This window comes from Sparus aurata, unplaced genomic scaffold (assembly GCF_900880675.1).
Source record: "Sparus aurata unplaced genomic scaffold, fSpaAur1.1, whole genome shotgun sequence".
Taxonomy (NCBI): Eukaryota; Metazoa; Chordata; class Actinopteri; order Spariformes; family Sparidae; genus Sparus; species Sparus aurata.
In genome coordinates, this window is record NW_022045106.1 from 120048 (window position 1) to 146086 (window position 26039).

At 43.3% G+C, this 26039-nt stretch overlaps 1 protein-coding gene across 3 annotated transcripts in view; it reads right to left on the minus strand.

Annotated features, from left to right (window-relative positions):
- Nucleotides 1-26039, minus strand: part of hsf1 (heat shock transcription factor 1) — a 43882-nt gene that overhangs the window by 12462 nt on the left and 5381 nt on the right. The window contains exons 3-11 of one of the 3 annotated variants that reach the window (XM_030410508.1): nucleotides 14974-15101; nucleotides 14726-14850; nucleotides 14540-14615; nucleotides 12608-12669; nucleotides 12316-12394; nucleotides 11979-12097; nucleotides 9782-9963; nucleotides 5827-5977; nucleotides 5482-5553 (exon numbers count right to left, since the gene is read on the minus strand). In XM_030410508.1, the coding sequence (XP_030266368.1) occupies nucleotides 5482-5553; nucleotides 5827-5977; nucleotides 9782-9963; nucleotides 11979-12097; nucleotides 12316-12394; nucleotides 12608-12669; nucleotides 14540-14615; nucleotides 14726-14850; nucleotides 14974-15101 (994 nt within the window). Of the gene's footprint in view, nucleotides 1-5481; nucleotides 5554-5826; nucleotides 5978-9781; nucleotides 9964-11978; nucleotides 12098-12315; nucleotides 12395-12607; nucleotides 12670-14539; nucleotides 14616-14725; nucleotides 14851-14964; nucleotides 15102-26039 lie in introns of all 3 variants that reach the window. The other 2 variants (XM_030410507.1, XM_030410509.1) reach the window with 2 other exon arrangements.

A 26039-nucleotide genomic window follows, 5' to 3' on the forward strand; every position in this document is an offset into this window, starting at 1 on the left:
ACTTGAAAGTATTGTGTTTAACTTAAAAAACAAAGTGTTATAGTTTACAGAAGGTCTACCTACCTATAGGCTACCTGAACCTCTGAAATGTATTCCTAAATAAGCTATTACTACACTTTATGGCAAAAATTGCACTGGTCTGTTGGTCTTGAAAAAACAAAAACAATGTTTTGTTGCTTAAGCTTCTGTATTCAGTCATTATTCAATGGTATACTAAAATCCATGTGAAAAAATTGCTTCTCACTGTTCTCAGGTCAAATATTTATATGCGATTAAAATGCGATTCATTTCGATTAATTAATTACAAAGCCTCTGATTAATTCGATTAATTTTTTTAATCGAGCCCTAATAAATATTATATATAAATATTAAGTAGTATATTGTAAGTAGGCTATTATTATATCTCTTTTGCAGCCTAACCCAGCCCCATTGACCTCTTACCCCAACGACAATTGCTCCTCATTACTCATTTAGGTTGTACTTATTTTATTTCGATTTTGCACTGCGTATTGTTGTATATTGTATATACCTAAGTTTTTACTACAATTTTGTCACATGTTATATTGAATTGCTGTTATGTTAGGTTAGCCTCTATTTTATTTTTATCTTACTCTATTTTATTTTATTCATGTTATCTCTACTTTCTCTATTTTCTTCTTCCCACTTTGTATTGTAACTGTTGCACAGCAATTTCCCTCGGGATAAATAAAGCTTCTTGAATCTTGAATCTTGAAACTGATTGGTAGATAAGGGGGTTGTCCCCATCCCCCAATTCCAAGATTCTCTTGTAGACACTTTAGAGAGAAGTGACAAGAGAAGTGAGAGCCTATCAAGGAGTAAGAATTTACTGAAAATGAGCACAAGAAAGAAGAGCAACGTGTGAATGCACTTTGACCAGGAGAACAATACTCAGGCTAAATGCAAGCACTGCAAAAACCTGATCTCAATTCATGGAGGAACCACATCCAACTTAAGGAGGCACTTAAAAACAAAGCACCCCACTACACTGCTTGAAGACACACAAGAAGGAACAGCAGCAGCAATGACAACAACAAAAAAAACAACAGAGACAGCTACAATTACATCTTCAACAGCATCTGCCAGCACAGGGGTGACAGCTACAACATCACAAGCTTGTAAGAAGGCGACCAACACAAGCCACAACGGGGGCATTTATGAGAAGGCCGATTCAGCCACTTAACATAGCAAAGTTGATGAGGCCCTTATCAAAATGATTGCGACTGACTTTGAGCCATTTTCAATTGTGGATGACAAGGGATTCAGGAAATACACACAGACTCTGGACCCTTCATATGTCCTTCCAAGCAGAGGCACGATTTCCAACAGGTTGCTGCTTATCCCCTTAAGGAACACAGTTCCAACATAGGAACACCCTTCACTAAATGAACACCCTGTAACTCTCTGTCAGTATGTCATAGAATCACACTTACACCTCTAGAAAAAACTTGAGGGTGTTACCTTTCCAATGGTACCAAGCACATCACTGAGTCTCAAACTATGTGGGAGCTGTCATGCTTTTAATTTCGGTATGTCGTTTTGGAAAAAGAACCTTAAAATGGGGGCGTTCATGAAGTGGTTAATCTGTATGACAAAGTCAGAGCTGAAGAAAATCACGACTGCTCCTGCTGTTTGTTTAACAACAGACTGCTGGACCTCCAGCACAACCACTAGTTACATGTCAGTGACATGTCACTATCTTCAGGATTTTGTATTGAAGTCCAATTTATTGGATTGTTTCATAATAACAGAAAGCCACAAAGCAGAGCATCTAGCATACAAGCTGGACAAAGTGACCTAAGAGTTGGGCATAAAAGATAAGATTGCTGCTTGTGTAACTGATAATGCCAGCAACATCCTGAAGGCTGTGAGGGAGGTGCTCAAGTGGAACCACGTCAGTTGTTTTGCTCATGTAATCAATCTGGTTGTCAGGAATGCACTTTAGCAGCCTGACTTAGTTGCTACCATCCATAAGGTAAAGGCAATTGGGGAGTATGTGCACAGAAGTACAGTGGCCTCTGCAAAGCTGCGTGAGGTTCAGCAGCAAATGGGACAGCCAACGTTGCAGCCAAAACAAGATGTGGTGACTCGCTGGGACTCCACATTCTACATGCTCCAGCACATCCTTCAAATTAAAGAGGCCCTGGTCTCCACACCGGCACTGGTTAACCCACAGCTGCCAGAACTAACTGTGGCTTAGTGGGAAACAGTGAAGGAGGCTTGTGACGTGCTACAGTCCTTTGAGGAGGTCACAGTGGAGATGAGCTCAGAGAGGTATGTAAAATATACTGTGCATATTTACCATAGGTTTTTATAGTTATACTTAGAGTATTTTGCAGACACTTTTGTCCAAAGTTATTTGCAGAATATTTACAGCTGCAATTGCATTACAATAAACAAAGCACACCGAGTGTGCTTAGTGTGACGTGCTCAAAAGAAATTTTGATTGCTCGTGGGGTTCAGCGAATCATTGCCCACGGGCAGAAAAACCCTCCCAATAATGAGCAAGTGAGACGGCTGGTCAACATTCTAGCTTGTGAATTAGAAAAGCGATTCGTAACATCGAAAAAGTTCATGTCTTGGCAGGTGCATCTTTTTGGACCCGCAGTTCAAGAAACATGCTTTCACCGGTGAAAGAAATGCAATGCAGACTAGACTCTGCATTGCTGCCACCTCTGTGCCCTCAGAGAGGGTCTTTTCTAAAGCAGGACAAATCCTTTCGGATAGGAGGTGTAGCCTCAGCACAAGTAAAGTGTGCATTTTTAAAAGGCCAACATATAATAATAATAATAACAACAATGAAGCACTACGTCATTAATGTAAATAGTTATTTACAGGGTTCGTACCCTTTTTAGCAATAGTTTTCCATGACTTCTCCATAACCTTTCATTGAATTTCCAAGACCGAAAGTCAGTGCCTCTAAATCAAACCACAGACACAACTTGATCCTAGGTGTGATTGGCAAAGGATAAAAAAACAGGAAAATATACGGCTTCGCTATGTCTCTCTCTACATTTATTTTGTCACATTGTTGGCTTCAGCTAAGAAAGGAATAGTTCGCCTAACCCTAACCTTAACCCGCCCCACACGTCCAAAATTCTTAGAACAGTGTTTCTCCAAGATTTTTTGTAGCAGCGGTGCTCTGAGTCGGTAACCTAGCAACACTAGGGGGGTCCGAGTCCATGCCCCCCCAGAAGAAAATTTAGAAAAATAACCCTTTAAATGGTGTCTACTGGGGAGATTTTTGAAAAAAATTATCATTTTCAGAATTTCAGAATCAGAATCTAAGACATGAGACAAAATAGTGTAAAAGTAGACTTTGCTGCTTGAAAATATGATAACCTCTTGAGCATTAGAGAACTTTTTTACCATTATTTTCTTTATATTGTAGATTTTTTATGGAAACAGAATCTGTCTCAGAAGTCAGTGGACCACATGACATGGAAGCTATTGAGAAAAAAAAAAAATCACAATTTCTGCATATTAATATTCATATAAAATAGAGGAAGCACTAAAATACAATAAAAAGAGCTGTGTCTTATTGGTCCAGTTTACTAATACAATTTGCTGCTGGAGTCACTGGGTTACAAGACATGAAAGATATTGAAAAAACAATTATTTTGTATTAATATATTTATGCTAAGTAATTTAATGACGGTCCCTAAATCAGTCTCCAGTGATTCAGCGCGAGGCTCTGGAGGTGAGCTGACCGTCCTCCTGCTGCTGACACTGGGAACCTCAGTAAAGTCTCAGCTGGACCCGAGTGAATAGCTGCAGAACATCCAACCTAAAACTAACTTCACGCCGGTTCTATAAGTCACCTGTTGTAACCTTTGAATAGGTTGACAAGGATTTCAGTCACTCAACTTAAACGGTGACTTGTAAAAATTATACAAATAGCAGTAATGACAATTATAATCGATTTCAAGATAACTTAGGGTGTAGTGCTTTCACTGTGTGCAACTTAAATTCGCCATTCGCCCCCCGTGATATTACAACTACAAAAGTGATGTCTTTTTTTTTTTTTCTTTTTTTGTGGCAGCACTGAAAATCCCGCAGCAGAATGCATATAGAGAAAACATCAGATAACCTTCCGCAACGATTGCAGGCTCTTTGGTGGAGCTCTGCTTTCAAAGAAGTTCCGTCTTGACAAATAAATGGACTACTTGCGGAGTGACATGAAGACATGAATCAGAGGCACAAAATACGTTGACAGTGGTGGCCGGTTTACTAATACCTGACACGTGCCTGTTTTAATCGCACAATACATCATTTTATTTATGTTTTACGCATCCTTAATATTATCCACGCAAAGTTTCCATGACTTTTCCAAAAATTTACAGGAAATGTTATTTTTCACTAACTTTCAAGGACCTAGAAAATGCATTTTCAATTTCCAAAACTTTTCAAGGTTTTTCATGACTGTACGAACCCTATATTTAGTTTTATCTTAGCATTTATTATTTGCACATTTTGCATTTTTGTTCAATTTGGTTGTTGTTTTTGTATTTAATATATTTAAGTGCTATATTTTATTGTTGTTGTATTATTTTTCTAGTAATTTGCACATTTTGCATTCTTGTTGTATTCTTGGTCACTTTTAATTAATTTGCACATTTTGCATTTTTGTTCCATTTGGTTGTTGTTTTTTGAACTTGATAAATGTTATTGTTATATTTTACTGTTCTTGTATTACTTTTCTAGCAATTTGCTCATTTTGCATTTTTTTTTCCATCTATTATTATGCCATTACCCATGCGTGGCTAAATGTCGTGCGTTTCTTTTTCTTGTGTGCCACTTAAAAATAAATGCTTGTTGCTACACTGGTAGCCAAAGTCTTGGTCCATCATCATTTATTAACTCTACTTTCATCTAAGGGAAACACTGCAGATAATTCTGCTGTCATAGTAATGCCAGTAACATGGCAGACTCAAAAATAGCAGATCCAAAATAGTTAGTGCGTGTCTGCAACGAGTCCACAGAACTTCCTACTACCTCAGTGGTTAAGAGACAATGGGCTAGGACTGGGTTTCCATGGTAACCCAAGGCAATACTGAATCAAGTGACTCAAGTGACTCGCACAACAAGGTTCAGTTTAGTGAGAGACTCATAATGACTCAAATCCTTAAAAGGAAACTTATTTACCAGCTCTAGTTTTAATTACTTGTATCTCACTCCATATTGTTTGCTTCTTTCTCAGTGTAGCGGACACCACATCTTCTTTGTCTTCAAAAACCAAATAAACAAAAAAACAAAAAGCTTACAGATGCCAATTGGGATATCAATTACCATGGCAATGGTGAAAGCCTCAAAGCTTTAGTCAGCTCTACGTGTGCGGCTCATTGATGTGATTTAATGCAGAATCATCGACTGCTGGTTTGAGTCTGAACAAACAGTCACAGAGAGGTTATCACCAGACTAATCCTTTAAAACGGACTTATATTTAAAATGATATTCATTCACTTTTCAGGTCGTGTTGATAAGAAGTGCCGAACGTCAGGTGAGAGTCCACCTGCAGAGGGAGGGGGGCGGGGTCTGAGGGAAGCACAGGGGTTTTAATGACACACCTGACCCTTAAAGGGACTAAATCTGAGAAGAATGAATATCAAACATACTGCTGGTTCACTTTACACATTTATCACAGACAAAACAGTTGAAGGCAGGAGGAAATTCTGGGTAAGAGCCGCCCCCAGAGGGTCAGGGAGGTGGGGGTGAAACAAGTGGGTAAAAACATTTAACAGGTAACTCCAGCAGGTAAGCTGACCTGCAGTCACCCTGACTGACGTGAGATAGGTGTTAAAGACTTACCTGTCGATGCAGGCGATGGTCTGACATTTCTGTTGAGGTTTTGCAGAGCTCGAGGCAACATTTGAGGTGGGAACAGAGGCAGGTGATTGGCTGGCTGGGGCTGATGGGAGGGGCCCGGTGGAGGTGGGACTCATCACAACAACAGGACTGGCTAGAGAGACAGGAATAAGAGACAACTGATCATCGTCAATACACACAAAGGTTCAGCAGAGTCATGATGACTGTCAACAGGTCTGAGACTAACTGAAAATGTCTGATATTGTCACATAAACCTCTAAATAATCAGAAAGAATCACAGACTAAATGATTATTGTTCTGTTGCTGTTATTTGTTGCATCATATCCTGAACACACTGACCATAGAAGGACTCCTTGTTTGTTGAAAAACACCTCAGAAAAAAAATGTTGTGGACAACACAGCGCAAAGCACCTGTTGAGCTCATGATCATATGTCATCACCAGTCAGAGGTTTGGTTGGAAGTGTTAGATTCCTGCCCTTTCAGGAGCTCAATGAATTCCAGTGTGGTGCTGTGATAGGATGCCACCTGTGCAACAAGTCTAGTCGTGAAATTTCCTCGCTCCTAAATATTCCACAGTCAACTGTCAGTGGTATCATAACAAAGTGGAAGCGATTGGGAACGACAGCAACTCAGCCATGAAGTGGTAGGCCATGTAAACTGACAGAGCGGGGTCAGTGGATGCTGAGGCGCAGAGTGCGCAGAGGTCGCCAACTTTCTGCAGAGTCAATCACTACAGACCTCCAAACTTCATGTGGCCTTCAGAGTAACTCGAAAACATTAGAGAGCTTCATGGAATGGGTTTCCATGGCCGAGCAGCTGCATCCAAGCCAAACATCAGCAAGTGCAATGCAAAGCGCCAGATGCAGTGGTGTAAAGCACGCCACCACTGGACTCTAGAGCAGTGGAGACGTGTTCTCTGGAGTGATCAATCGCGCTTCTCCATCTGGCAATCTGATGTATGAGTCTGGGTTTGGTGGTTTCCAGGAGAACGGTACTTGTCTGACTGCATTGTGCCAAGTGTAAAGTTTGATGGAGGGGGATTCTGGTGTGGGGTTGTTCTTCAGGAGCTGGGCTTGGCCCCTTAGTTCCAGTGAAAGGAACTCTGAATGCTTCAACATACCAAGAGATGTTGGACAATTCCATGCTCCCAACTCTGTGGGAACAGTTTAGAACATGACTGTGCACCAGTGCACAAAGCAAGGTCCATAAAGACAAGGATGAGATAAGTTTGGTGTGGATGAACTTGACTGGCCTCAACCAGACAGAACACCTTTGGGGTGAATTAGAGTGGAGACTGAGAGCCAGGCCTTCCCGTCCAACATCAGTGTGTGAACTCACAAATGTGCTTAAGGAAGAATGGACAAAAATTCCCATTAACACTCCTAAACCTTGTGTAAAGCCAGGGGGAGAAGAGTCGAAGCCACAAGAGTTGAAGCTGTTACAGCTGCAAAGGGACCGTCGTCATATTAAACCCTATGGATTAAGAATGGGATGTCACTTAAGTTCATATGTGAGTCAAGGCAGGTGTGCCAATACTTTTGGCAATATAGTTACCTGTCGTAGGTTTGGTTGGCGGTGTTAGTTACCTGTTGTAGGTTTGGTTGGAGGTGTAAGCTACCTGTCGTAGGTTTGGTTGGAGGTGTTAGTTACCTGTTGTAGGTTTGGTTGGAGGTGTAAGCTACCTGTCGTAGGTTTGGTTGGAGGTGTAAGCTACCTGTCGTAGGTTTGGTTGGAGGTGTTAGTTACCTGTTGTAGGTTTGGTTGGAGGTGTAAGCTACCTGTCGTAGGTTTGGTTGGAGGTGTTAGTAACCTGTCGTAGGTTTGGTTGGAGGTGTTAGTAACCTGTCGTAGGTTTGGTTGGAGGTGTTAGTAACCTGTCGTAGGTTTGGTTGGCGGTGTTAGTTACCTGTTGTAGGTTTGGTTGGAGGTGTAAGCTACCTGTCGTAGGTTTGGTTGGAGGTGTTAGTTACCTGTTGTAGGTTTGGTTGGAGGTGTAAGCTACCTGTCGTAGGTTTGGTTGGAGGTGTAAGCTACCTGTCGTAGGTTTGGTTGGAGGTGTTAGTTACCTGTCGTAGGTTTGGTTGGAGGTGTTAGTAACCTGTCGTAGGTTTGGTTGGAGGTGTTAGTTACCCGTCGTAGGTTTGGTTGGAGGTGTTAGTTGCCTGTCATAGGTGTAGGAACACAAGCCCTTTTGTCTCTGAATCTCACAGAGTCCCCGTCTCTGTCATTAATTACCAAGTTGACTGTTTTCTCTAAAGGCGCCCGTTTGTCTCAAAACCTCTTTACCAAGTAAGAAGAGACAATGTTTTTCTTGCTATAAACACGTCACTGGAGACTTCTTTTAGTAGTTTACAACGAATAACCAAATCTGGTCTTCCCCCGCCCCCAAAAGAAGATGCACTCCTTTTCCTCAGGTCAAATGAGGTCAAGCACGATAGTCTTCTTTCTCCACATCAGAAGAAATGAGAACTGTTTTCTAACACAGATGTTATGATTTAATGTGTCTATTAACAATTGTAAAGTAGGTAATGACATCTGATGTCTACGTCTCTCTCCCTCTGAAACATTCTCCAGTGGGGGCAGGGGCGGTTCTAGGGGGGGGCCAGCAGGGGCCAGTGCCCCCGTAACCGTCTGGACCCCCCTGTGGCCCCCTGACAGGGAGTCTGCATCAATAATACAATGACAGATTTCTTGCAATGATTTTGTTCTGAAGGGAAAGGCAGAAATAAAGTGTCTCAGCAGTTTACTACCCAATCACAATTGCTGAAATTGTAAACACTGTTTTGTCTGAATGAGGGATTTATCCTTTTTTCCGGGTTGTATGTGCCCCCTAACAAAAAAGCCGGCCCCAACCTGGCCCCCCTATTAAAACTGGTCTAGAACCGCCACTGAGTGGGGGAAGGCTAGGTGGGAAACCTAATCTGGTTCTCCCACCTCACGTGTCAAACTGTTATTTATGACCGGTGTTGTTACCATGTCAGTGACATTCCAATCCCACTGCAGTCTCTATACTCATCCGAATTCCAATAAGTTCTGAATAATTAATAAACTATTATCTCACATTTTCCAAATTTTTCATTTATTGTTAAGCCAAGATGAAGTTTTAGAGTTTGAGGTCTGGGAGAAACCAGCCCCTCCCTTTGGTGATTGGAACAGACTCTCCAAATCTTTGTGTTTAATACTTAATTTACCAGTAAAATGCATCTGACATGTTTTGTTAAGATAGAACTAGAAGGAATATGTATAAGTCCTTGGTTCTACTGTATATTCAAGTGTTTTATGTTTAATCATGTTTTAATTCTTTTTGAATGATAAGTGATCTAATCATGTCATATTCTTTTCATATATACAAAATCCCACTTTTAAGCAATGGTGAAGTTCTGGGAAAGGTTGAAACACGACTTCCAAACATTAAAAGCAATAGTTTAGTTCAAATTAAGTTTCAGGAGTTTAGACTCATAGTATCATAATTTTCATTTATTTTACCCTGAATTATTTAGTCAATAAACATATATAACCGTTTGTCGTTGTCTGTGCAAGTCAATTCTAATGTGGAGAACCAATGGATCTGTGAAAAGAAACAACTGCGTATAATGAATATGAGAATACGAAGCTTGAATATAGATTTTGAAAATAAATAAATTGATTTGATATTGATTTGAACTGTTCAAGCCAAACTTGTACAGTTGGATATGATTAATGTCCAGCGGATTAGTCAAATAGATATAACAATGGAGGTGGTGCCCCATTTACGAGTGTATAATTAATCACCAGTGATTAATTACCTTTATTATCAAGTAGTGTATCTCCTACATAGGTTTGGTTGGAGGTGATAGTTACCCGTCGTAGGTTTGGTTGGAGATGATAGTCACCTGTTGTAGGTTTGGTTGGCGGTGATAATTATCTGTCGTAGGGATGGTTGGAGGTGTTAGTTACCTGTCGTGGGGTTACAGGTGGAGGTACTGGGGGTCAGCTGCGTCTCATCCTGTAGGATGGAGTTGATGAAGGTGGTGGGGGAGAGGGGCGTGTCTATGGGTAAAGCCCCACCCTCCAGGACAGGACACACCTCCACTTCAGGACTGGCTGGCTCCTCTTTGACACTCACTGATTGGCTCTTTCTGCAGGTGAAACAGGCAGAGAATTGACCAATCAGAGGAGAACAAACCTTAAGTGACTCCCTGAACACCATGACCTTGGCCATGTTGGATCTTTTGGTCATCTTCATATTGTGATCAACAGATTGTGATCAACAGATATGTTCACAGGAGTGCGATACAAACTAAAAAGATAAACAAACCAAAACAAACATGGCTGACTACATATCTTGACCAAAGGGCAGGGCTTAGCAGGACACAGGGCAGTTTCATCAAAGTTACATCTGATGAACTGAGAACAAACCGTCATTGAGTGCTCTGTTAATGATCCACTGCGGGGTTTGATCTCACAGACTCACTGACTGAACTGGAAATTGTGTGATTGGTTTAGGGCTGGGCGATAATTCGATCTCGATTCGGGGTCGCAATAAAATTTTGACCGATCTCGATAATATGCTTGGGACATATTATTCGATATCACATGAAAAAAATAAGCGCAACAACAACAGTATCAGAGCCTGCTGGCTGCAGTATGCCGGTAGGACGCGCCCACTTCCCAGCGAGCAGCGTGGCTACAGTTGCAAACAGAGGGAGACTGAGAGAGAGGGAGAGAGGGAAAGAAGTTGGAAAAAGGAGAAAAAATGAGCGAAACTGAAGTCGAGGACAGTGAAAATAATGCCGAACGTGAAAGCGACATCACTACATCACCCGAGACCGAAGACATTGTTGAAAAAAAAGGTAACACAACGTCAATTGTGTAGACGTGGTTTGGATACAGCAAAAGTGACCAGGAGCATGCGAAGCCGGTGTTCAAAATATGCCGGCAGTTGGTACGAGCAAGGACGGGGAACACAACAAATCTTTTCCATCACCTGAGAGGGCAAAACCCCAGTAATTACACTGAGAGTCTGACTCTGCGGGCTCAAGCTGGCACGACACCACACACACAGCCAAGCAAGACCACTACGTCTCCCGTTAGCATTGCTAGCGGGAGCGGCTCTGTTAAACAACAATCCATCCAGTCGTGCTTTACAGCCATTGCCCCGTATGAAAAACAATCAAAGCGGAGCAAAAATATAACGAACGCTATTACTTATTGCCTCGCTAAAGATATGATTCCCCTGAGCACAGTGGAAAAAGACGGCTTCAGGAAACTGATCATGAATATGTAAACGATGTTTACATATCATGCAATTCTGGCTCAGATTTCATTCTACTTATAAAACATTTCTAGAGATCTAGCTTAATCTTTCAGGTAGTATTTGTGCCAGGGCCATGTTTACTCTTTTTGTACTTGAGATGTTCACTGTCCAGCCAAAGCAATTTGATGTGATAGTTGTCACAGCTGTTAGTTTATATAGAATGTTTCAATAAGTAAAAGGTTGTATTATTGTGTAAAGGGAGATGACTCATGTTTGCAATTACAAATGATGTGCACAACCCTTTATTTTTGCATTTTTCAATACCTCCAAAAAATCTCTGGGAGGTAAACCAGTATAATAGTATTATAGTGGTTTAGTTTTTACATTTATTTTGTCTTAGTTAAGCACTTGAATGTGTCAGAGGGTGTGACCCACATGTTCACTTAATTTGGTTTTGTGCTGCCTCTACAAATATTTGAGATTATTATTATTTAATAATTGTTTTTTCTAAGTTGTTTAAATATGTTGTTTACAAAATCAAAACATGTCAAATATAGTGAAAATTGACCAGTCACTTACTGGTTTGCACTTGTTTGAAAGCATATAAAACTCTGTATGAGCAAAAGAGCGCTGCTCTGAATTTTTTCTGCATGAAGACCTTAACAAAAACATTTTGTGCTCATTATTGGAAGGCATAATATTATTATTTTTTATGTTATTAAACTTTATTATAAAGTTTCCGTGAATCTCTTGTTTCTTCAAGCTTCAGGATGTCCCTCACACTGGCAGCATCTGCAAAAACTACATATCGTGATAAGAATCGAGATCGATCAATATGGAAAAACATATCGTGATAACATTTTTTTCCATATCGCCCAGCCCTAGATTGGTTCTTACCCTGTGTCTGTCCAATCACTAACCACATCCTCCGCTGTGGGTGTGGCCACCTCTGTGATGTCAGAGATGATTGGTCCAGAGGTCACAGGGGAGTCACCTGAGAAGAGACTGGCTGCAGCCTGAAAACACAAACAGAGATAAAGTGCAGTCAGAACTGATCTCTGATCTGATTCTTCAAGTAACTAATGAATAGGTAATCAAGATCCAATCAGATCCCCAGCGGATAGATATAATCAATCACTTTGACCGGTTGTGACATCTTAAAAAATACAGCTCGAAACTGTCAGCATGTGATGTCATGTGACACAAACGTTGATCAATGTGACAGTTGAGTTACCTGCATGTGCTCCAGTGAGAACGGACGACTATATTTAGGCATAGAGTGGGCAGAGCTAGAGTCATTCAGCATCAGAGGACTGAGGAAAGAGGAAATATATTTATACTACACAGTAGATATATTCACATAACACAGTAGATATATTTATATTAGACTCAGTGATACAGTACAGAACAGAACCCAAGATAACTGATAACTGTTCACTGTATCATACATTGTGTTGTATATGTAGTATGTGTAGTATATTGTGCAGTATGTGTAGTATATGGTGTAGTTTGTGGAGAAAACTTACATTTTCCTCTTGACTCCCAGGATTCTGTTCGTCTGGACGAGAGACACCAGGAACTGGATCAACTGCAGAGAGATGGGGGGGACATAGAAAGTTGTGAGTCAAATGTTCTTTGTAGCATCTTAACTTCTTCAGACTAGTTCTGAGTGATAACAGCTGCTGACTCTTCTGGGCCCATTTTAATAGGACCTGTCAGATAAAGACATTGGACTCAGACAAAAACACCACAATGGGAAAGTCTAAGGAGCTCAGCATTGATAAGCATTGATCTGAAAGAGCACATTATTGATCTGAACACGTGAGGAAAGTCACTTGAAGCCATTTCACAGCAGTTTCAACTGTTTGTAAGAATAAAGTTCACAGTTGTGTCGCTGCCACCATCAAACTATCAACTGCTGCTGAGAGAAAACTGCTCTGATGGTCAAGACTCAACCAGAAACCACCAAAAACCAAGTCTGCAGTGAATCAGAAGCTGCTGGAAGACAGGTGTCCGAGTCCACAGTCAGGTGTGCTTTACGTCAACCTGAGCTGAGAGGCTGCTCTGCTGACAGAACCTCTTGATCCAGACACAGAACCTTGAAGCTGGACCGAAGTTTCCTGCTGATAACGTGGACGGAGATGAAACCTTCTGGAGGAAAACTTATTTGACCACAATGAGCATCAATATGTTCGGAGGAGAGAAGGTGAAGCCTTTAACCCGGAGAACACCACACCTACTGTCCAGCATAGTGCTGGAAGAGTTCTGCTGTGGGGCGGTTCTGCTGCCAGTGGATCTGCTGCTCTAAAGAGAGTAAATGGAATAATGAAGAAGGAGGATTATATCCAAATTATTCAGGAAAGCCTAAAATCATCAGCAGCAAATTGGGTCTTGGGTGCAGTCTGGTGATCCATCAGTACAATGATCCAAACACACATCAGAAGTGGTAAAGGAACGGATCAATTAACCCAGAAATGAGGCTTTGAACGGACTTCTCAAAGTCCAGACTCAAACCCCATCAGAACATGTGGACTGTGTTGTGTTGTGTTGTGCTTTGTGGTGTTGTGCTGTGTTTTGCTGTGTTGTGTTGTGTTGTGCTTTGTGGTGCTGTGCTGTGTTGTGCTGTGTTTTGCTGTGTTGTGTTGTGTTGTGTTGTGTTGTGTTGTGTTGTGTTGTGCTTTGTGGTGCTGTGCTGTGTTGTGCTGTGTTTTGCTGTGCTGTGCTGTGTTGTGTTGTGCTGTGTTTTGCTGTGTTGTGTTGTGTTGTGTTGTGTTGTGCTTTGTGGTGCTGTGCTGTGTTGTGCTGTGTTTTGCTGTGTTGTGTTGTGTTGTGTTGTGTTGTGCTTTGTGGTGCTGTGCTGTGTTGTGCTGTGTTTTGCTGTGCTGTGTTGTGTTGTGTTGTGTTGTGCTTTGTGGTGTTGTGCTGTGTTGTGCTGTGTTGTGTTGTGTTGTGTTGTGTTGTGTTGTGTTGTGCTTTGTGGTGCTGTGCTGTGTTGTGCTGTGTTGTGCTGTGTTTTGCTGTGTTGTGTTGTGTTGTGTTGTGTTGTGCTGTGCTGTGTTTTGCTGTGTTGTGTTGTGTTGTGTTGTGTTGTGCTTTGTGGTGCTGTGCTGTGTTGTGCTGTGTTTTGCTGTGCTGTGTTGTGTTGTGTTGTGTTGTGCTGTGCTGTGCTGTGCTGGTGATGGAGATCTACAGCAGCTGACTGAGGTGAAAATGGCGGAGACACATTTGAACTGATGTTAGAATCACTGACTGTTTGTTTCTGTCTGATGTTCAGAGGACCTGTAATTAATTAAATTATTGAACCAAACTTCATCAATGTGTTGTGACATCACAGACACATGAGAGCTGAAGGAAGCAACTGAAAACTGTACTTAAGTACTGATGTATTGATGTGTTGATGTAGTGGCATATTGATATCATGTTTTATTGATTCCTCCATGTATTGATGTATTGATTACCTTGTTGACGACCTTCTGCTGCTGAGTGTGTTTCTGTCGCAGACTGGCCACTTCTCTCCAAAGGGCCTCATTCTCACTGAAACACACAGGATCAGGTTATTTAACGAGCTGGACCAGCTGCAGGCTCAGGCCTGCTTCCACTTCCATTTCTGGTTCTGGCTCTGGTCTAGTATCAAGATTTCTTACTGTCTCATGCTTATGATCCTGGAGTCGATGGTCTCCTGTTTGCCCTTCATCAGCTGGACGTCGGTCAGGATCTTGTTCACTTCCTCTGCAGACATCTTCACTTCCTCCTGACGCACAGACGACACCTGGACCCAGAGACATACCGTTAACATGGAGACCAGGACAAATTGTCAGGTGCACAAGTGTGCTTCAGGTTTAAAGGAATTCGCAGTGGTATGTCCAGGTTTGTCAACACATACGTTGGTGACCTTGCGTTTGATGTTCTCCAGCAGGTGTTCTTGTCCTCTGACGAAGAACGGATGTTGGAACTCTGTGTCGTCTCTCTCCGGTTTCACCAAACCGCCCTGCTCGATGTGAACCACCTTACGGAAGCCATCTAAGGACATACATAACACAAATCATCAACAGAAAATGAAATCTGGTGGTTCTAATGTCAGCTGTGATGTCAGCAGTGATGTAGAAAGCACGACTGCTGCTGCTTCAAACAGGACAAAAGATGAGGAGGCTGGGCAAGATGGTGTCCAGTGCACTCACTTACATCGGAATCAGAATTCAAGCCAAACGACAGTAATACTACAATAATAATAATAGTAAAAAATAAACATGTCATTATAAAAAGTGTGGCAGTGTGTTGTTATTTACAAATAATAAATATGGGTATTCCAAAAACCCTAGTTCAAACCAAAAAAAGCGAAATTAGTTATAGAGTTTGTATTGCACAGTGAGTCGACTGGAGCAGAGCTGGTTGTAGAGTCGGACAGCAGCAGGAAGGACCCGCAGTACCTCTCCTTCACACACTTGGACCCGCGGTACCTCTCCTTCACACACTTGGACCCGCGGTACCTCTCCTTCACACACTTGGACCTGTAGTTCCTCTCCTTCACCAGCAGATGGGACTCCTGCACCAGCAGTGATGACAGATGTCCATTATCCTACTCTCTCCGCCACCTGCACCGGGTCCAGATGATCCAAGGATGGACCAGGCCTTCTTGATAAGCTTATCCGGTCTCCTCCTGCCTGCTGCTGAGATGCTGCTGCTCTAGCAGACTACTCCATAGAAAATGGCTGATGCCACCACAGAGTCATAAAAAGAGGTCAGGAGGTTCCTGCAGTCCAAAGGACCTGACCAGATGGACTCTGCTCTGATCTTTCTTGTATGTTGCTGCAGTGTAATCAGTCCAGTCCAGTTTATTGTTCAGGTGAACTTCCAGGTACTTGTAAGATGTCACCATCTCAATGTCCGTTCCCTGCATGTTCACCTGTGTGCAGGTTGTCTGTGCCTGCGGAAATCCACCACCAGCTCTTTGGTCTTCCCGGCGTTGAGCTGGAGGTGGTTCTGCTGGCAACAGTCGACAAAGTCCTGAGTAAGTTCTCTGTAGGCTCCATCGTCCCCATCCCTGATGAGGCCAACAATAGCATAGTCGTCACAGAACTTTTGAAGATGGTTGTGGGTTGATTAGTGGGAGAAGTCTGCAGTGTGCAGGGTGAACAGTGCTAACAATAGTGTCTCCATTGCCTTCATATTGTGAGAGGTCAGTGCAATCGGCCTGTAGTCATCCAGTGCCAAGGACGTCCTTTTTTGGACACTGGAACGGGGCAGGATGCTTTCCACAGCACTGGCTAGAGAATTCCACAGAGCTTGCCAGCACAGGTCTTCAGCACATGAGGGCTGATGCTATCCGGTCCAGCAGTTTCGGGATAGCAGGTATCTGCTGCAGCGGTTGGTGTGGGGCTGTTGGGGTTGTGTCCTGGAGTGGTTGCTCAGATGAGCAGCAGGGGAGCTGTTCATACCATGAGGATGAAGAGACCAATGTGGAATCTTGGAATCTAACACTACACACTAACATGCAGATTTACTGCCACCGAGCACCAGATAAGTAAGAACAATGCAGATATTGTGGCTATCAAAGAAAATGTCGAAAGGATAGAACATCTGACAAAGACAACGGATGAAAAAGTGCATACAGTAAATCTGATGCTCACAGAACAAGATATGAAGATTGAAGAAGCTTCAGACTTCATTGGAATCTGAAACTTTTCAACCTCCCTCAAACTAAAAAAACCTGCTGAGGACACAAGGAAGCATCAGCCAGATTGCTCAAAATGAGAAAAACAAGTTGGGCTTTCTCATCGACAAAGTACATCGCCCCAGGAAAGACAGGAGCCCTCATCCAATGATAATCCAATTTACTATGCAGACCTTCATGCAGAAAGTATAGAGAGCTTAAGTGAATGCAGAGGTAATTAAAGAGAAGGAACATCAATTTGTGGAGGATCTGACATACTGGGAGTAGGGTTGGCAGATTGGACAAATATATTGTCTATCAACAATAGGCTCAACCAATCGCTGGTTGGTTTGTAGGACCTGATATTTTTAGGGATGTCCCGATCAGGTTTTTTTTACCTCGATCCCGATCCGAGTCCTTTAATATTTAGCTGCATTAAGAAACAAAGTATCTGCATCCAAGCTGTTCTTAATAGGTTTTCTATTTTGTTGAAACAAAGTCTATACTTTCATATGGCTCTTTCTTATCCTGCATATACCATTGCAACATTGGCCTCCACCTTCCTTGTGTAAGCAGGTGAGTGTGTGACGCTGCAATGTGACAGCAGACCCTCGTGTGCAGCCAGCTGAAGTGTGCAAGACGCAGCCCACGCTTGGTACCTCCATGTCATCCACTGCTTTTACATATTCCTTACGTTGTCACATAAAATGACGTGGACACGTCTATTTCACAGAGTTCAGCATCTCCTCGACTGTCTGTTTTACATGTTCTGCTGTATGAGACACACCAAACTAGTGCTCATACCAGTGGTTTAACTCGAGAGTGGAGTCAATGTGATGTAATGCAGAGATGGTATGGCATACCGGAGATTCAAGATCCCCAGGAGACAAAGTAAACCCTGATCCTCTACCACAGAGATGAGCTGGTTATCCAGAGAGTTTCAATCAGTTACCTGGCCTGTAATATTTGTGGCCATGTCCCTGTCTCCAGGATATTTCTGTCCTTTTGAAAGTATCTGCGAGTGTTTGCTGCTTTGGTGTCTTTGCCTGTATTGCTCGAGTTGTTTAACTTTGAGTGTTTGTTTTTTATATGCTGTTTCAAATGTGTAGTATTAATGCAGCTCTTTTGTTCCCCCTCATGAAACGGTCGTACTGCAGATGTTAAATCACAGCAGACTCAAATAACAAATCTCTGTGAGATCGTTTTAATCTCTGTTAGACTGATTACCAAGTTTGGCCCCGCATACTGGTCTCTATGTAACGTCGTTATAGTTGATAACGTTGACTGCAGGTCCCCAAAATCTTTAAAACGTCTTCCATATTCTTTAAAGGTGCCATTATACGATGATGGTCGCAAACTGGTGAAAAAAACTTAATCGTTCAAAAAAAACAAGAACATTGATCCCAAATACAAAACAGAACATGTTGGTTTCTTTACAAAGAACTATGTCTATCTGAATTTAAATCAGAACAATGTGAAGAATTTATACCGACCATTTCAGAACAATATAAAAAATAAGTATGTTAAAACCATCTCGAACTGTGAATTGGTAGAAGCCCTAAAATATATCAAAAACAGTTAATCCCGTTGTCCAGTGAACTTATTTTTCTGGGATATTATTGAAGCCCCACTTATGAATTTGTACAAAGAATGTATATCTAACAAGGAAATGACAAGAATGAAACAAGGATTCATTAGTTTGATACCCAAACCAAACAAAGACTCTCTGTGTGTAGAAGACTGAGGACTCTTCACACCTGTGAATGTCGATTACAAACTATTTGAACTTATTTTTGCCAGATGCTTAAAAAAATTCACTCAAATTCTGAGTAATGATAGCAGCAAAAGAAAAGAACAAAAGAACAACACTAACATAAAATACAATCGAAAAACAAATGTCTCAAAGCTGCAAATTCCATTTTGTTTTGTTCCAAATAATATTATATTGTACCATATAAACATATAGGCTATAAACGTGTTTAAACAGTGCTGTCTGGTCTTCATTTCATACTTACTTGTAGGGCTGGGCGATAATGCTAAAAATAATAATCACTTTTATTTTGATTGATATTGAAATCACGATTAATAAACACGATTATTCACTGATTTCAAAAAAAGGATTTATTGAGCCACCAAAACTCAACTTTAAAAATAACTTTTAGAAAAACAACCAGATAGATTAGTAACAAGTAAAAAAGTAAATGATAATAATATTTGTATGTTTGCGTGATGGCAACACGTGCCGCTTGTCCAAAGTGTTGACCAGTGTGTTGAAGCCTGGGTTGCTAACTGTACTGATAGGGCACATGTCCTCAGCTAGCATGAATGTCACAGCCTCCGTTATCTCTCGCTGTCGCCGGGAGCCGGTGGGAGATGGAGCGGCATTGTAAAGAGTGTCGTCAGTGGAGGACTGTGTTGCGGTGGCTGTGGCTGAAGTTGGCGCTCTTGCACTTTTTTGGGCCCTTTTGCTCCTTCAATATTTTGTCATAGACCACTTTATGGTTAAATAAATGTGTGGTGTTGCCCTGGGGTGCAGACACGACGGTGTGACAGACTTTGCAAACCATCTCCTTCTGCTCCACGTCCGACGATTTGAAGCCAAAATGTCTCCAAAGACCGAAGTTGTCCTACCTTTCTTTTCAACTAAAGGCTCAGGCTGCTTTTCTGCCATGTTGTCAATCTCTCGTTCCACAATTGATCCACATTAACACACTCACTGCTGCAGCTGCAGGCGACACAGGTGCGTTCACTGTGCTTTTACAGCGCAGTAATTTGCATACACGACGCGCGGCGGCACGTTAATCGTTTTTCTTCAATAACAGTGTTTTTCATGATCGTGAGAAGCCAAAATCGAAATCGCGATCAAAATTCGATTAATCGCCCAGCCCTACTTACTTGTAATTATAATATTTAAAAATGACCTATTTTTTTTTTTTTTTTTTTTACCAACAAGCTCTCCTAGAAGTTACTCCCATAACTTCTCCCACACTAAAGCATTGTTTGGAAGGAAGACTTCACAGTTAGGAAAGCAGAGCTGATACAGAGGAATGATTTATGGAAATGATTTGTTTGATATTAACGGTGTCTTGCTGAGTTATGAGTGTTCTTCTAATCAAATTCTTCCCCATTCCAGGTAAAGACTTTACTTTTGTAACTAAAGTTGTTCGGCTTGTCCCTTCGCATGAAAACTCATCTGCAGATTCAATAAGCACAAAGAGTTGAAATCTTCTGATGATAAACCACATTTTATGTTATGGACCCAAATGCAGCAACAGGCAACATAATGCCCTTTATGAAAGGAGAGGACACGACTGGCAGAGTACTGTATTTCTAATTAGATGACACATCAAAATTTTACACAATATACATCCAACACGTTTTTTTATTTTAAATACTATTATAATCCCAAATTAGAAAATTCTTTTTCCACTCACATTACACACAGGCATGCACACACACACACATGCAGTGTAGAGGAGATGAGCGAAGGGGCTACCACACATGCGGTAGGTGGCACAGAGCTCGAAGAGCAGACCAGAGCGCTGCAGTCGGCGCTGCAGCCCTGGCTCGGAGCAACACAACAAGCGAGAACAGCCTGCTGTTCTACTGTTGTGCTAACTGAGGCTAATGCTCCGTGCTCAGCGCCCCGGTACTACTACCACACTCCATACGCATATAGGAGCGGGGCTCGGGAGCTCTGGGACAGAACCAGATACACAGAGACTTGGACACATCAGGAGAGAGCTTGAAGAAAAGTCCGCGAGGTAGTTGGACTCTGTGTTGCCCAGAGACGGCCGGGTACAACGGTATTATGGCTGGACTGTCCAGCCCCGCCTTCCTGCAGGCTGCTGCCATTACCTTCTCAAATGATATGCAAACCACGCTCTACTTGCCCCTCCCCTCAGGCCCCGCCCTCTCCGCACCAAAACAGTGACACAAAGTTGAAACTGAAAATCAGTGAACCTGAAAAAAAACTGACATTGTTAAAAAAATCTGTCACTGAAAAAAAAGTGACATGAAGAAAAAATCTGAAGATTGTCATTGAAAAATACAAAAAAATCCCAATAAAATAAAATGATAAGATTTTCGGATTTGAATTATTTGAATTACTTTCTTTTTTCAGTGCCAATACTTGTTTCAATGCCAATACAACTGTTTTCAATACAAATGTTTCCATGACAATGTTTCTTTTTTCAGTACTGGTTTTGTTTTCAATGCCAATTTTTTTTTTGGATGCCAATTTTAAAGTCACCGTTCTGGCTCCATACGCAAATCTCTCAACTCTCAATATCACTGTCTACACACCGACCATCATTGCCTGTCAATCATCCGCCTAGGTCCCTCCCACAACTTCCTGTTCCTCAACAACCAAATTTGCTGCTTGGACACTTTCGTGACAAAAGCCCGTTTTTACCGTTTCTTCCTGCACCAGACACAAAGCAAACGTGACGGCAATGTTCGCGAAAAAGCGTGGCGGACATTATTTACCCTAGGTCCGGTTTTGGACATGCCGATGCGTCCGGTCCGTCGCCTCTGGATGTGGGCCGTGTAGCTAGCGGCTAGCAGCTACACATGAACATCCACAGATTCCGATTCCACTTTGTTGTCCGCGAGTCTGGGGATCTCCTCAGACCCGAACAGACTCGGTCCGGACTCGTTTCATCTCATTAATCCACAACAGTCAGTTTAGAAGCACAGAACAGAACAGAACCGAACGGACCGAACCGCCGGCAAAATCCCGGTCCAGCTCGCGCCACTGCAGATATAAATCCTTTTGTTTCTTCAGGTATGTCGTGGGCTTGAGCTCTGCAGTGATTGGCTCTGGTGCGCACGTGACTGTGGTGGCTCCGGTGGACAATGCTCGGCGGAATGTGTAAAGCATTCATGAAATAATTCATTCACGGTATCATTGCAGTCCAAGCAAATGCTTAGATGCACACCACTGAACCACGCAGCAGCCATGTTGAAAGTCTCGGGTCAGTGTGATCCTGATCCGCAGAGATATTTGACTAACAGACACATACACGCACACACACACACACACAGACAGAGATTCCTTGTATTTATAGATAGATAACAAATAACACTGTCTGTCTGTCTGCTCATCTCACACTGTCTGTCTGTCTGCTCATTTCACACTGTCTGTCTGTCTGCTCATCTCACACTGTCTGTCTGTCTGCTCATCTCACACTGTCTGTCTCTCTGCTCATCTCACACTGTCTGTCTCTCTGCTCATCTCACACTGTCTGTCTGTCTGCTCATCTCACACTGTCTGTCTCTCTGCTCATCTCACACTGTCTGTCTCTCTGCTCATCTCACACTGTCTGTGTTACGACCCTAGAGGGTCATAAATGTTTGCATTGTTGTCTATTTTTAATATCCCTCTTTTACCTGTGTGTGTGTGTGAGATTGGTTGCAGGTGTGTTTGATTGTAGGCTGTCCCTGGGAGCTGATTGGTTCCTGCCTGACAGACAAGGGTTTAAACACTGATTTCAGCGTTTAAAGACGCCTCGAGCTCGGCAAGCCACTGAAGACTAGCTAGGTGAGTTAGCCACCTTTTGTAGGCAGGTAAAGTTGGGGTGTCTCTGCAGTTTGTATCCCTTCGTTTATACTTTGCACAGCAACGTAGTTTTGTGTGAGATGGCTGCTTTTGTGTTGGTCACGTTGTGATGTGTGGCCCTAATTAATACTTGTGTTCAGTAACTTTTTGTGACCTTTTGGTTGTGGTAACTGGACTCCACTTTTGTTGGGTCACTTGTGGTTGCAGCTTAAGTGTAAGCTGGCAACATTTTGTGTAGTGGTGACTACAGAGTGATGCCTTTTGTGTGTGGTTGTTGCAGTCCACTTTTGGTTTGGTCATATAGGTGTTGCTGCTTTAGTGTATTAATTAGTGTGATTGGCATGGTGTCACTCCCCAGATCAGTGGATCTTGAGTGGTGGATGTGGCTTCCCAGTTTGTCTGGTCACTTTTTGTCTCTTTGTTACACTCCTTTTACAGTAACGTGTGGTTTGAGATCACAAAGTGTCCATTTTGGGTGTGGTAGTGGCAGTTCACTTTTGTTGGGTCACTTGTGGTTGCAGCTTAGGTGTAAGCTGGCAACATTTGTGTGTAGTGTTGACTATATAGTGATGCCTTTTGTGTGGTGGCTGTTGCACTCCACTGTTGTGTTGGCCACCTGTTGCTGTTTTTGGTGTGTGGTGTTTGTCTGTTACCACAGTTCGTGTATTTGCTTTTTGTGTTCTCTCCTCATGGTGGTGGCCATTTTGTTTGTGGGAGTGGCACCCACAGACTTGATTTTGGTCCTGTGCAGAAGTGTTTTTATGTAGAATGGTTTTAAGGGGGAACAGACTTGTGAGTGATCATCACCCGATTGCATTGCATTAACTTCAACATTTCTTTGGGGAGAAATGTTCAGTTTTAAGGGGGGAGGTGTTACGGCGCTAGAGGTCATGTTTCTATTTGTCTGTTTTTAATATCCCTCTTTTACCTGTGAGTATGTGAGTGAGAGAGTGGTTGCAGGTGTGTCTGATGGATTGTAGGCTGTCCCTGGGAGCTGATTGGTTCCTGACAGACAAGGGTTAAAAGGCCAGCTCTTCCCAGTTCCTGGGGGCTCTCTCCTCCATTGACTCAGACTGCCAGCATGCATGATTAATTGATTGTTCACTAGCAAGGACCACACCATCAACGAGATGCGTTTAAGGATTTATTAGTGACAAAGGAAAACGAAGTGTCGAAGATCTTGGTTCTTTTGAGTTCTTCGAGTGCGTTGTGGGGATTCTTGTAGAGAATCCGCCGCCGCTCCCGGGCAGCGACGGACCCCCAAAAACCTCCAATTACTTGAGAAGAGATTGAGCGGATCTGAGATCTTTGAGATCAGAACAGATGTAACGGTGGTACGTTTGGGAGGACCAGCGGCCTATGAGATGTATGAAGTGTTCTGGGAAGCCATTACGGGAGGCTGAAGTGGCAGCTGAAGGAGTGCCCAGAGTAGTTGTCGGGCAAAATACCAGACAATGAGAGCACCCGGCGAAAGTGATGGTGGAACCAGAATCGAGTAGCCACTTGGCTGGATTCGGAGATGAAGAGAGGATCTGTCGTTGTTGTGAGATTTACGGAATTGCAAGAAATTTGCGAGGGTTTCGAAGGGATTCAGTGGTGATTGGACCTTGAAGAAGAAGACGGGTGTAGGCGGACCAAATTGATTGGTTTTGGTTTGCTTTAAGTGGAACACCATAGTGTCGTCTGAAAAGCGAGACAAGTCAGAAATGCAAGCATGACGGCTTGAGTCGAAGTGAATGGTTGAGGAGGTGAATTAGGAGCATCTGAGGAAACCAAAAGGCAAGCAAGAACATGGCTTCCAGGGTTTGGGCGACTTGAGGAGTGCCGTACCCCGAACGGATTGTGTGGAGGCAGATTAACAGCAAGTTGGCATTAAGAGGAAGACGACGAGGGCTTAACGAACTGTTAACGAACAGCCGGTTATTGTCTTGGAAAGAAGCTGATACCGCTAAGGTAAGCTTGGTGGTGCGTGATTTGTCATGAGGAATGGGCGTAAGTACTGAAAGAAGTCGTGGTGATGAGATCGAATGACGGAAAGGTTGTGTTGTATTGGTCGTGAAAGTAAAGGAAGCTTTCCAAGCTGTCCAGTAGGAAGAGAGGGTCGAGGGTGATAGGCTGTTGATGGTGGAGCTCTGGGAGTCGCTTATCAGGGGTATAAGCGAAGGATTTACGAGTTGAATGTCGACGCCCAGCTGGCGTAGGGAAGGTATCTGCGTGAGGTGCCAAGCTTCTGAACTTCTGGCATTCATTAGCGAGCTTCGGGGGCGATTCTGCCGCAAGCCATCTTCCTTTGTAGAAACCCCCAAAACCGGCCTAAGGAGCAGCATCGCTGTACAGATGGATGTCATGTGGGTTAGTTGGTTGGTCATCGTAAAAGAAAGGGATTCCGTTCCAATTGGTGATAGGGTTGAGTCACGGACAGATTTCAGCAAGGCTCGAGCTATCCAGGGAGATGGAGGTCAAGAGTGATGGGACGGAAGGGACAGAAGTTGACGTTTGGTGCGGCGCGGGGCGCAGAAGAAGGTTCGGCTGAGCTTTCCGACCGGGAATGAAGTCTAAAACTTGTTAGTGTCAAGAATGATTCTGAGAAACTCAAGGGATGTGGAGGGGAGTGGAGTTTTCTCTGCGACGATGGGACCCCGAGGTTGGAGAAGACTGAAGTCAGGGTAATCAGGCCGGAAGCGGGTGGCGATGAGGTGGGGGGAAATTGTTAGACTGGATCCAGCTGAGGGCTTCAGGTGGGGTGTCGAAGAGTTTAGGCTGCTTTGCGACCAAAGGTGAGCCTAACGGCGAAGTAATATATACCACGCCAGTGGATGCTGAAGAAACAGCAGAAGTCGGGGTGAATAGGGAGGACTTTAAGAGCACTGGTCTGTTCCTGGACTTTCCTTAACTTCCTTAGCGAGCGTGCGGTCAACTGAATCTGGCTCGGTTATGGTCGACTGAAGATTTTGGATTTCAAAGAGATAGATGATTGTGTGGGAGTCCGGGGTGAAGACCTTCTTCAAGTCCTTTATGAGAAACTAGCTTTGGCGAGGTAGGTTGTACGGGCATTCGGGGTGGGCGTGGCCCCCGCTGCAGAAGGAGTAAACGTGGAGGAAGCGGCACTGGGACACGGTGCATCCGGTACTGTTGAAGCCGTTGCAAATTGAACGACCTCCTTGGTGCATGACGGGCCTGCCTTTCTTATATACGCCGTTGATTACGGGAAGATGACAGAAGGGGTAGATGACATCTGTTCTTGAGATATGGGTGCTGGTGGAGCTGCCGACAACAGGCGAGAGAAGGCTGAAGCTCTCGTTTGGTTTTTTGTGCGGCCTAGTGTGGGTAGCTGTGTATAAAGTGAAATTAGTGGTTGCCTGCTGAGGGGGAAGAATGGGTGCCAGCATCCCGGTGCTGACGACCCCAGCCGACATGAGCTGCTGGGACTGATGGAGCTGGGAGATGGAAGCTCCCTGCATCCCGGCATAGGGTGCTGGCACCCGGTGCCAGGAGCCCCGGTTGAAGTGAGGTGCTGTGGTTGCTGGAATTAGGCGGCAGAGGGCACTGGCATCTTGGTGCTAGGAGACTTGGTTGAAGCGAGGTGCTGTTGTTGATGGAAACAGGAAGCAGAGGGCGCTGGCATCCCGGTGCCAGGAGCCCTGGTTGAAGCAATCTGCTGTGGTTGCTGGAAATAGGCGACAGAGGGCACTGGCATCTCGGTGCCAGGAGCCCCGGTTGAAGCGAGCTGCTGTGGTTGCTTGAAACG